This window comes from Copidosoma floridanum, unplaced genomic scaffold, assembly GCF_036245765.1.
Source record: "Copidosoma floridanum isolate Cflo_tuat_1 unplaced genomic scaffold, Cflo_Japanese_pri ptg000021l, whole genome shotgun sequence".
NCBI lineage: Eukaryota > Metazoa > Arthropoda > Insecta > Hymenoptera > Encyrtidae > Copidosoma > Copidosoma floridanum.
Window position 1 is genome coordinate 15,636,106 of NW_028321898.1, and position 13,674 is coordinate 15,649,779.

The 13,674-nt window shown below is 32.9% G+C and overlaps 1 protein-coding gene across 4 annotated transcripts in view; it reads left to right on the forward strand.

The window, feature by feature from the left end:
- LOC106644045 (dystrobrevin beta) overlaps positions 1-11,226 on the forward strand; it is a 190,503-nt gene extending 179,277 nt beyond the window's left edge. For all 4 annotated transcript variants that reach the window (XM_089594703.1, XM_089594705.1, XM_014359391.2 and 1 more), the window contains exons 16-17: positions 6,158-6,217; positions 10,778-11,226. In XM_089594703.1, coding sequence (XP_089450829.1) covers positions 6,158-6,217; positions 10,778-11,226 — 509 coding nt within the window. The remainder of the gene's footprint in view (positions 1-6,157; positions 6,218-10,777) is intronic.
- Positions 11,227-13,674: the final 2,448 nt, after the last annotated feature.

A 13,674-nucleotide genomic window follows, 5' to 3' on the forward strand; every position in this document is an offset into this window, starting at 1 on the left:
TTGCTAGAGTCCATTTTCTGCCTAAAGTTTCGGGAATTGGAGCGGCCTCGGCCACTGCCACGAATACCGCCGCGGCCACCTCGATTCCCTCGACTTCCAAGGCCCTGCCTTTTAAAATCCCATGAATCAGATTTATTTTGCTCACCACATCTCGGGCTGCATCTCTTGTGAGCTGGGATGTCGAACACGAACGTGCCACACGTGTAACACTTCCTGAGTCCGGTACCTGCCTTCAGACACTTATCAGCCGTATGGTCCCAGTCATCACAGTTGAAGCAGCGGAGACGGTCCTGCGGCCCAGAGGCAGTCAAAGCTGCCCTCGTGGGGCGACCTCCAGTGGCTCTTGCTAGGCCTTCTGACTCGACCTTTAACATGTACGACATGAGGTTTTCATATGTCATACCCTTTCCATCTCTGCTTTGCATTTTAAGCGTGAAGTCTGTCACCTGCACGCTAGGTACCACTCCGATTACGGCAGTATAAAAGGCATCTCGCTTTTCTTCTTCAGAAAAGGGACCAGACGAACTTATAGTCTCTTAATTTCCGACCAATTCCTCAAATTTTTCTATGAATTTGGCAACCGATTCTTTCCCTTTGTAAAATTTAATTTAATGCAATTTTTTACGAATCGCGGCCGTTGTAAGGGGCGTCTCCCCCTTCTTAAGTTCTTCCAGACTTTCCAATATTACAACCGGATCTTGCAGACGAAAAGTTCTTAAATGATATTTTTCTGTTACTCTACTTAATAAAATATCTCTGACTTGTAATTTGTCTTCTTTGATCATGTCTTCGTTAGTAAATTCCGTATTTTTAATCGAAGAATTAATGACATATAACAATCCTTTAGACCGGAGTTCAGACTTAAATTTATCGAGAAAAACTTCGAACCTCATATCTTTAGACAGATGGTAATTGTATATGTGTTGAGTATCACGGCCGAATTTATGTATTTGACTGATGGTTGTCGCGAGAAGTTCCGCGCTGCCTTTTGACAAATTCTCATTTTTTGTGTCATTCAAGAACGTTTTCAATTTGTCTTGCAGACTCACCCGTCTTCTGTCGTTGCGAGGAGTTGATGACTGCAGGGGTGCCCCGGTTGACGATTGGGCCTCGGATGACTCGACCCTGTTCACCCGCTCGCCCAACCGGGACAACCTCTGGTCAAAATTGCGCATGACCAGAATTATCTCCTCCCTTGTTCTCTTAGCTTCCTGCCTTTCTTCCTCTGCCTTCCTTGCCCGTTCTTTCTCTGCCTTCCTTGCCTCCTCGTTTGCTTTCTCCTGTCTTTCGATCATCTGACTAATCGCGGCCATCATTGAGTCGAACCTGGCCAGCATGATGTTTTCTGAAAAATTTTCATTTTTCTGTTTATCTGCCATATGCAACTTCGTTTTGCTGACGTTTATCCATTTATATTTGTTTTCAATGGTTTGCACTTTCTTTATTTTAAGTTGAGTATTTTCCGGTGTGCGCGACGGGGAAGAGGGGGCTGCTTCGTGTACAGACTCATTTCCGCCTAATTTCTGCCAAAGATTTTCACTGTCTACATTTATCTCATCAAGGTTTCGGACTTCTGACATTTCGGACTTTTTCTCATCTGACATTTTAAACACATTGACTGACTTTTCAAATAACCCGGGTTTATCACGAGCAGGTTCCTCGCATTCCCCGTCTTCCCTGAATAGATTTTCTGGCAACGTCACTTTGCCTCCCTTTTTACAAAGAAGTTCAACGATGTATTTGTAATCGTCACCGATCAGATAATCTAAAACAAAAGACGGACATTGTTTTCAGGGAGTCAACTAGAAATCGACCGAACACAAGCCAAATCTAGTCAACGTGGCCCGAAGCGTGTTCTCGTGCTCGAACACAAAGCACGATTGCACGCTGGGCACTCACACAGCCGCGCGCGACCGAATACAAGTCGAACGTGACTGTGCGAGTCACACGGAAAATAATTTCGTTTACACACCTTTGGCGGGAATATCTCTTTGCCCGACACATGCCATTATTCCCCTTTTATCCACCAACAAGATAGCAGCTTGTTGTCGTCCCTCTGACTTGACTTGGGATGAAATTCCCCGACATATTCTCGACAGAGCATCGATAGTTTGCTCGTCTAAAAGAAAATGTAAACTTTTAAAATATCAGCCTTTTCTGACTAAATCTGAAAACCGCCTTGAATATTTATTGTCTAGAGTTCAATTAATTAAAAGCACCGGGAAAGGACATAAATAATTTTCTGCCGACACACGTTCAAACTTTCCCAGTTCAGACATTTATATTGTAACGCGCACACAACAGTCGAGGCGACAAGAACAAGAGACGCGAGAAAGCACGAAAACAAAACACAAACGGCCTCGTAATATATTTTCAGTCAAAAAGCCTCGCGTCATCACGAGAGGGAGAGAGAGAGACCGAACTCTCTCCTCAGCCGCAATATGTTGTCCCCCTCTCGATCCGCCCCGCTCTTGCATGTGCGTGTCGCGCTACCGACGCCACGTGTTTCTTGGAATCCCGCGCATTTCTCAGAATGCACAAGAAAACCCCTTTTTACCTGACGTCGTAGCGTCCAACCTAGGCATCACTCAAAAAAAACAAAGTGTTGACCTACCGCTGATCTCGGTTCCGGCTTCCAAAGTCTCTCCCCTATCCTCGACCGGCGTCAACAACGCCTGGTCGACAACGGACTCAGCCTGGTCACCAGGGGTCACGCTCTCGGCCGCTTCCTCGATCGGACTCTATTGTCCATCTTTTGCTGTTTCAGCTCTTTCCGCCATCCTCCCTTTTTTCACACTCACCCACACAAACAAAGATCACGCGCGGTGGAAGCGAGTCTGGGGCCCGTTACCTGAAGAGGTGTGAGTAAAGGGGGTGCGCGAAATAATAAAACGAGTATTACAAGTTAGACAAAAAGTTTATTTCATAAAACTGCCGACCGACATAGAACACAACAGATACAATTTACAGACTTTACAGACTTACAACCGACTTATCAGACAAAGACAATGAAGCTAGAACCGACGAGAGGTGTAGAAGGCACGGTGGCTTACACTGTACTGACTACAGGGCCAGCAAGTATCACCTTGCCTGTGGCGCTGTCTTACACACTATATATACTGCCTATTGAAAAGTCGTACATGCCAACAAATATACATAAAAGAATCATAGTAATTATGTACTTAGCAAACTACTTTTAGTTATTGATATTATTCATAATGTCGTCAGGTATTACATTAAAAAAATAAGCATCATTGTTAAGATCTGTTTGGTTTGTATACTCATCGGAAAGTTAACGAATTTCTTTACTTTTTATCAATTCTTCTAGTTCATTTTCTTTTTCTTCTAGATCTTCTAATATAATTTTCAGCGGTACAGTTTGAAAATCTAGTTGTTCATTTTTTCCCGACTGTTATCATTTTGAAAAAGTTTCGAATCATGCTCAACAAATGTTAATTTAATTCAGTGCTCAGTAGTTAATCTAGTGCGTTTAGACGAATGAATCCAACCATGTATACTGAATGAACGTTGAGTAAAAGCAGACGCTGCTCGATAATTTAATATTTTAATAGCCACTTTGCATAAAGAAGTTTTTTTTAAAATTCCCCACCATTTCGATGGTATTAGAGTCTTTGCAGACGTTTGTGTATGATCAGAATCGAATACGCCACTATCATTCTGATATGAAGCCACTTCTTAGATAGTACTATCGTTAGCAAATCCCGATTGTAGCCCTGCCCTAAAAATAAATGAATTAGCCACGTTCATTTCTTCCCGGGTAACATTTATACCTTTTTATGAAAGTGCCAATAGATTTGCATCTACGTGTATTGGTCGAATTGCCATGTTAATTATATTTGTAAACAACAAAAAACTTTTCTAACTTCATCAGTTGTTACCGGTGATAAATTATAATTTAGTAACTCCTAAAAAATAGACTTGAAACTCGAAGGTTCACAAAACGCTTCTATTACTAAATGCATTTGTGATGAATCATTTTCCAAAATAGCAATCTACTTAAAAAGTGGCTGTACTAACTTCAGAATTTTCTCTTTTAAAATTCAAAAATCTTCACTTAAAACTAAATTTTTGGTATCTTTACTTAATTGTCCTTGCGTCTCTTTTGATATGAAAAGTTTTTTCAGATTATGTTTGTTTACATACAAACTCTAATGATATAACAAAAGACTCCCACCTTGTCTTCCCTTGATTATTTAAAGTAGTCGTTACTTTATGTTCATCATCTTGTTATATTTCTTAAATAAAGCAGACAGAAAAATACTACGTTTAACTTTTTTTATCATAGATTGTGCAGTTTTTGTAATGGTAGTTACTGAATTAATTTTAAAAATATCTTAAATTAAAAGATTTAGAATATCTGAGGCCCAACCGTAAAAAGAGATATTTTCGTCAGGAAAAATATCATTATTGAGAATTTTTCAAGCAGCCTTAACTGTCATAACTTTTGATAGACCGACTTCATCAATAACAGTTTTCATTTTATTAGATAAATCAGAAGTATCTTTAATATTGTACTTAACTTGTACACTACTATTTAAAAAATGGCTTTGGTGTGTGAATTGCAAAATTAATGACGGACTCGTTTCTACAATTCGTCGATCCGTCACATTCTACAGAAAGACTAGACATCTTTTTTTCAATTTATATGTAAGTATAAAGTTTTTGGTGCGTTACGCTTTTTTTGGTAATATTTATGATGAACTACGTTAAATATACAATTTTTTTATTTTTCTTTGTATGACATGATACTAATATATACGGAAATTCAAATAACGCTTATTGTTATAGTTATATAATAATACAAACTGTCAAAGTATTACTTTTTTAAGGAGGCTAATTTTTATTAGTTAACTTATAGAAACAGTCAAGTAAAACGATTTACATTTATTGTGCTATTAGATGTAAACACGTTGAAAAAAACATGTAATCGCTATTTGTATTCCAAGCAAAGTATAGTGAAATCTCAACAGTCTTGTCTAATTTTCTTCTTATATTCTTTATAGTTTTCTCTCTTTTCTACAGTTAATAAGCATAACTAAAAAAAAAGAAAATTTCTCTACCTGCTTTTGTGTTAAACGTCAACTTATAATAATGTTTAAAAAGTGGGTTGATGTCAGAGAAATAAATATAAGCAGCTCCCAAGCATAAAAAAAATTAAAATATCGTATATCAGCTATCTCAGGTCTTAAAATAAATTTTTTTTCTGAATTCTTAACAATATGAGTGCAACTAAATGAACAGCAAATCTTTGAGCTGCTTCAGATTTTTTGAAACAATTTTTTGCACAGTTATTTAAAAATCTGAACTTTTAGATTTAACGCAATATAAGTATCCACCTATTCTAGCCATGCAAATTTGAATTAATCTCAATTAATCGAGGTTATAGTAAAATGTGAGCATAGTAATTAGTAACATTTTTCTTATAACTTTAAGCCTGATTTTATCATAATAGAAAAACCATGATCTTTAAAATCTCGGATCCGATGTGCCGATTAAATCACGTAATGTACTGTTTAGTAAAATACATTACAGCATTGGTAAAAACATTTCTATACTTTATTTTGTAGTTTCACTAAAGTAAGTAAAAATGTATAATGTATACGTATACATACGTATAGAGATCTTTGATACGTAGACAAGCTTTCACGTATTATTGCTAAATACATATTGATAATAATGCAGAATCGCACTGACTCGAAAAAATATCTGCGCATTGACGAAAGAGATACTGTAGAACAGATAAAGAACATTCATAATATTTATGCACTTGTTAATTTCATAGAGCAAAATATTCGAAGATATGACATTAAAATTTATCAGTACTTTAACTTCTACCTTCATGGCCTCTTATTATTGGTAATTTAAAATTCAGCTTACTCATTTTATTTTTTAACAAAAAATTTGTTATGTTTCTTAAAAAATTGTTGCCTTAGAAACTTGTCAAACGATTGTTAAAAAGAATAACATATTTCCTTATTCATTTAATTAGTAACATGTACAGTGAAAATATCTATGCAGCATTAGGTAGATGTAAGCTATTATAGTTAGCTTTGAATAAGATTCAAGTAAAAATCGTAATTCTAGCAAGATACACGTTACTTATCCATTTTTAATCTTTTCTCTTTGATCCTTCCAGATTCAGATGAAGAGGTTCAATCTCTTGATTCTGGCCGCCACAATATTAGGAAACCGTTAGGTAAGTTATCTTCATTTTCATCACCTAATTTGTAATATGTTATACTTACAAGCACATACTTTAAGTTTCTAATTAAAATTATGTTTACCCTCTGAGAAGAAAGTGAACTGATCCAGGAAAACAAACAAAAATCTTTAAAATAGTTTACAATACCTTATTTCTAAACAACAAATTCATATTTAGCAGCAAAATATACATAGAAACTCATAGGTTTTGTTCACTTATTTTTTATTGCCGATGGGACGATCCCCAGCCACAGGAAATATAATGTTTTGGTAAAAAATTTTTAATAACGCAGTAAGTTTTAGATCACAACGAAATAAAACTTTTTTGTGTTGTTCATTTTACTCTGTAATGCAAAATAAATGCGAAAGTATCGGAAAAATCATTGGTTGTAAGAGAATAAAAGAAATTCGAATTCTAAAACAACGTAATCACATAAATAACAAAAGTTGTAAAGCTCATTAAAATGAAACTTTTTTGTGTTGTAAGTTTTTCTCTATAATGTTTCTTAATTATATAAACAGTAAAAATCGTTTTAAAATAGCTAAAAACTCGTTTTACAGCATTTAACTTTTCTATATTACCTTTGCATGTCTAATTTTAAATAAAAAAGTTAAAGATTTTGAAAAAATACACTTCTTTTGTATTGATCATTATAGTTAACATTGTCGTCCTAACTTTTTAAACAAAGAAATCGTTTTAAAATACTCTAAAATTCATTTTTTAGTATACAATTTTTTTACGTGTTATTTGCTGACCAAACGTTTGATATAAAATTCATAAATCTTATCAAAATAGACTTAAGGTCAATGTCCTAATTATCACTCCAGTTCTAATTAGAGTTTAGCTGGATAAAATACAAATACTAAGAATTTGATCACGTATAAGGGAAAAATAATATATGTGAGTTTACTTAATGGATTTCATACTAAAAAAAGCCGTATGTATTTTTTTATTTTTCACAATACTTTGAATTCGAGAAAGGATTGAAATTTTGCGTTTTTTGGAGATTTCAGGCCTGAGGAGGGATTTTCAATCATTCATAACTCCAGTTCTACTTAAGCTACAGAGAGCTTTCTTTCCATTTTAAAAGTAAAAAAATAAGCTTTAAAAAAAATAATAATTTTTTAAAATAATTATCAACAATTAAAGATTGTATTAATTTTAAACAATCACCTAATCTTACTGAGGTCCAAGTATTACAATTGTATTCTGCAGTAATTTTTTTTGAAAAACGATTTGTTAATTAATTAACAAATTGTTATTACTATCAAAAAAATTAACTTCGCGCGCTAAGTCACACTAGTGCCCATAGAGCCCACTGTATGCCCTTCTATCTTGTCTCTAATTGCTTTTTTTATATATATACCTGAGTATTTTATATTCATAATTGAATACCCTTATTTCTTTAGTAAAAAGGCTTCAAAACAAATTTTTATAAATTACTATCAGTAATTAATATTATATAAAACTTTATTGTTGAACTAAAAACCACTCAATTAATACGTAGGTACCATATTAAAAGAATCTTGTTTATAACTACAACACAATATAGTAGTATATAGTATAATATAGTCTTGAAATATGAACATTAGTTAATCAAAAATTTTTACTGCACTTTTTTTCGGATGATGAAAATTGTTTCGCTGGAAGACAGATGGGAATCATACTGTAAAATGTTTAAGTTCCTTTAATTGTCAATGATTTTTGAAAATGTTATTTCAGTATTTTTTTTTTTTTTTTCATATTTGGCATAACTGGAATAACGACAAATTATGTTTGGTAGAGCTTCTGTTATCAAATAATCCTTTTAAAGAACGAACTGGATCGTTCACCCGTTAACTCTGTCTTGACTCGTTTATTAAGGCGAGACCGTTTAGTGTTGACTCATGTAAAAAGTGTCTTGCAGAGTTTTCAAAATTCTAGTATTATTATCGTTATAATCTATTTATGGCTATGAAAATTATAATTCTTTGCTAATAATATCGACAAGCCAACTCACAAAACGACAAAGACTTTAAAGTATGTTTGTACATTATGATAGTAACATATCATTTCAAACTGTTTATTTTGGTCCTCTTCATAATTTTTTTTGTTGACTTTCTTTACACGTAAACAACAAGTAGTTGATGTTTATTCACTATTCGTAAATTGACGGTTCTTCTTTTTACGTGATTGATTTTTGAAAACAATTGTCTTACGAATGTTTTAAATTGTATTGACACTTTTTTTAATACTGTAAAACCAAAGTTACGAATAGAGATATCTCAATATGTCAAAAACCGAAGAAATCAAAACTACAGAGAAGCTCTCTCATCTGCTGCGTCACACAAAACTAAACTAGTAAACAGTTGATTATCGCTTTGCAAGAAGTATGAAAAGCGGTGAGACGTCACTATATTAACTCATACTTTAAGTCCAGAGTAACATAAGTATGTAATTGTAATTGTGTAGGCAAAACAGCAGATTGATACTGCCGTGCCATGGAAAAAAGCCGTAAATGACATTTTTATCAAAAATGAGTTATTTATACCGATCGATTTGTCAGGGAATGCCCTATTTAATGGCATTTATAAAAATTTAATATCTCTTTTCATTTATAAATAATAATTAATTGAAAGTCAATAGCTTTTTTTACTCGGTACTAGTCAGCGAGAAAGGCTACTGATGTCACACTAAAAAAACCTCTTACACTTACGCTTTTCTTTTCTTGGAGCGAGCGTAAGGCAGATCTCTTTGTACAAGAAAAAAAAAGCGTAACTAAAAAGCAGCAGCAAATTTCATGTGTATACATATATATATATATATATACGCTGGCTCTGCAGCAGCTAATACGACCGACGGATAGTAACGTCATAATATATAAACATTAGAGTCATAAAATAAAAAAAAACTTGTATATTTTGTAATAAAACTTTTAAAAATTATTTCAAATGAATACTTACTCTTAATGTAACAGTCCAACCTTTATTAACAACTTTGAGCAGAAATATCTCGAGATTTTGCTCCACTTGGCTTGGCTCCACGGCTTTTTAACGTTGGATTGCGTAACTGTGCTCATTGACTTTACCTAGTTAAAAAAACGTAAGTGCAGTTACGGCTTTTTTTCAAAGAAAAATGTGTGAGTGAAAAGCCGTAAGTGCAGTATCTGTTTTCCCTTTCGGGAAATCGTTTTTTCTTCGCATGCAGTGATTAGATCATGTCTTAATTACCCTAGAAACAGTTTTTTCGCTGTTAAGAAATTCGATTTTCATCATGTTTTTAACATAAATAGTTTTTGTCAATTTTCTCAATTTGACACTGGCTGCACTTACGCTTTTTTTCCGTGGCACAGTAGGATGAGGGTAACGAATGAGAATTAAGTGTTGAAAAAAAACTCTAAACTAGATAATAAAACTAGATTAAGCGATAAGTAACAAAAAATGTATAGAAGTAAATTATTAAGTATCCTTGCCAAAGAATTAAAATTTTAAACAAACGAGTAGGGATATTTTATCAAAAATGTAAATTGTTCATACAAGTCTATTTAAAAAAAATAATAAGGGATAAGTTAGAAAAACATACAGTGAAACTCGTGCACCGATATGACCTAGTACGCGAAGTTATTTAATTTTTTTTGGACAGTAATAATAATTTGTCCATTGATCATAAAAGTTTTGTTCAAAGAAAATTTGACGTAGAATACAATTGTAATACTTCGAACTCGCTACAAAGTGAAGGCAATTGCTTAAAATTAAGTAAATTGTTAATAACAATCCTAAATTATTGATAATTGTTTTCAAAATTATTTGTTTATTGAAAATTATTCTTTTAAAATAAAAAAAATGCACTCTGTATCACAAGTGAAACCGGAGTTATGAACGCTTTAAAATCCTTTCTTAAGCCCAAAATCACCGAAAACGCGAAGTTTCAGTCTTTTCAAGAGTCCAAAATATTGTAAAAAAAGTTTAGAACCCACAGAAAAATTTTTCTTTACTTAAAATAAGATCGGACAGTTGTTTATAAAATTTTTTCAATTTGTAAAAAAACGTTCCAGCTACAGTTAAATTATTTGTTGTATGATTTGACCGTAATTAAAAAAATTTATTTGCCAAAATTCTTCTAATTGGTAGGGAAAAAAATAGAACTGACTCTTTTGAGTTCAGATTTCCGATTTTATTCCAAGCAACAGTGTAAATGAATTTCGAGTACTACTCTATTTCTTCACTAACGGTCAAGCCGAAGTCATTTTTGTTACTATTTAGCTTATTATAGAATAGAGGTACCTCTTTAGTGTAGTAAGCCTTCAGGCTCTTTTTGGACTACTGTTGAGTTATTTTCTGGAATTGTAAGCATTAACAGTATTCACATTGACACTTCTTTTTCTAGTTAAAACTGTCTTAACCATAAAGGCATTTCCTACAATTTTCACCATTGCAAATGACTTTAGTAACTAAATCCAACAAAAAAATTCTTCTAGATTACTCAATTAAAAAATAGTGTTGAACCCCTGCACAAATTATACACAATAAGTCGATGAAATTGTTTTTTAACTAGTTTAAATGGTAATTTCCACAGATTTTGAAGTCAGTGAAGATGGGGAGGATAGTGGCAGTAGCAAAGAAAATTCTGGTGTAAGTAGTACTGGAATATGGCACGAGGAGCTGCAGCATAGATTCCAACAAGAGAATGACTTCTTTATTGAGCTGCGTGCTCGTAATGCTGCTCTTAACAATCAGACGCACAATAATCAGCATAACAACCAACTGAGCCAACAACAAGTTCAAAATCACCATCAGAATGCAATAATACAACATCAAAATCAAATTCACAATCAAAACTTGACCCACAGTCGTAATCAGTTGCACAACTCTAACCAAACCTCACTTCACCATGGCCAGGAATATAATCAAGATTACCAGGTGCAACAGCAACAACCAGGAGAACGAGAAGAGGCAGAAGGAGAAAAGCGAGATGACAGTGAAACCGAGTGGTCTGAGGCCCTCAAAAGATGGGTCAATCGATAAATTTCAAATCGTAGCTACAAAGCTGAATCTACTTAGCAGCCAAATCGTAGCAGCGATTCCATCAAATATCAAGTACTTCTTAAGGTACTTTTAAATTTAATATAGGTAATCTTTTATTTTACTAAATTCATAAGGTATATGGCTAAGTATTCAGAGTACTTCAAGTATAACTGGTATTTGACGGTATCGCTATTCACTATTTGCTGCGAGTTTCAAATTTATGTCGTAGCTAGGATTCACGTATGTATTTGCCACTTGTTTGAATTAAGTCAGTGCTTGAAAGTACTTATTCAGTTTCTACTAATAGTACTGTAATCACCAAGTACAAGTACATAGTTCTTCCTACAGTATGTAAAGATATTTAAACGGTTACTTAAGAAAGTTTAAATAACACTTTTCAATTAAAACCAAACGTTGAATATCGAAGATATCTTTATCTGGTTGTAAATTAATGATAATATATTAGTTTGCTGTTTGTACTTCTAGATTCTACGATTTTTAGCTAAGTAAGTGGATATACATACGTGAACAAGTATAAAAGTATCCGAAAATCGTAAAAAATCAAAATACATTGTTATTTAAAATATTTGCATTATTAACAAAATACCATTCTCATTCATGAGAACCGTGATAATTTAACGCTAACCCAGATTCCATATAAAAATGGATGGAATTAAACTTTAAACGTAACGTATTAACTTAAGGAATTTCCTAATTATTTTACAAATGTGGGAAGTAAAGATACAAGAATATGTGAAACTTTTTGTACATTTATATAGGTACCTTGGAAACAAGATGTAAAATCTCCACTTATTAAGGCTACTAAATTTTTTGAGGTAGTAGTTAGGTGTACCTAAACGCCTCAAAACATACCGAACTTCTAGCCCAAATACACGTTTGATTTCTTGCGTATACTAATAATTCTCAAGCTTATAGGTACGTGTAAACAGAAAATATATGTACACCTATATTGAATTGATCTGCATGCATCAAACTTTCTTGGAGCTCTCATACGCAGGCACTAAACATGTCTTTGGGCTGATTTGAAATTCGTTTTGAGCACACCAAACTACTAAGTTTAATGTATTACAATCATTTATCTATTTTATACTATTCAATCTAAACATTTTTTACGGAAGTTTAAAATTAAAATTTTTATTAACCATTTTGCAATCATAACAACCAGAGTATTTGATAATATGACTTTTAAAAAAATTTAGTAAGTCCTTTAGACTAAGAATTAAGGTGTTTTGGAAAATTTTAATGAATCATACTAATATGATATCACAGAAGTTTTCAAGAGATAAAATGACACAGTTTCTACTTTGTTTGTTTTTAACTTTTTGAGAATCAAATTTCAGATGAAATTATTACTAAGAATAGAACTTTATTCATGAAATTCTTAATAATATTAAAAATTTTATAAATTCTTAAGTTTTGGATGATTGCACCAAAGTAAAGGTAATCAATTTCCGTGGGACATATTTACATCGTTCAAATTATATTTTTGGGACTTGAAAAATTAATTCATTACCACATTAGAAAAAAAAATTGAAATCATCAGACAGTGTATATAATATTGCCTAATGTTTGGTAATTAATATTACATCGATTATTGGGAAGAATTGGCCGAACACCGTCACTTGAGTAACCTTGTCATCACTGTTTTCCAGATTATCAATGACCTTTTCAATATGATTTCTGGTAATAGAACACCTCTAATGTATTAACTTGTCTCAAAAACTAAAAAAATGTAGACTTACTTGTCCATTAGAAGAGAATTTTGGAAAAAAAATTTGTTGGGCACCCGATGATTTTTACCGGGTGTAACGGTAAAAATTGTTAAAGTTAGGTCAAAAGTCCAGAGTGACAACCTAGCCCCACGTTTACCGTTCTGCACGGTAATTTTTATGGGCATTTACCATAAAATTTATAAAAAATTTCTCTCGGTGTACAAACGAATGGGCACAGTATGTCACCATTGGAGAGGCATCGTGTTTGTAAATAATACTACCTATAATAACTGCCTGCTGATCAATAAAAGATTATGGTAGTTGCATAGACTAAGCATGTTTGTCATTGAATAACCTAACAGTGCGCTGGCAGTATAAATTAAATTAAAAACACTGCACATCTTAGAGTGTAATTCTATATATATCTCTAAGTCCGTTTAACTTTCTAGTTTTTTCCTAGTTTCTTTAAAAAAATTCTATTCATTTTTAGTACCCTATAATAAAGTTCATATTTATCATAATAACACCAACTCTATCGTCCTATCGTTTTCTGTCACTCCCCAAAAATTTGATTAAAACTAGGAATAAATTACTAATTATTATTATTCTTCTGTACTGTTAATATTCTTGAGAAACCAAATTTTATAAGTGCATATAAGTAATTGAAACACTGCTGATTCCTGAAATATTGTAGACAGACTTATAGTAATAGGGA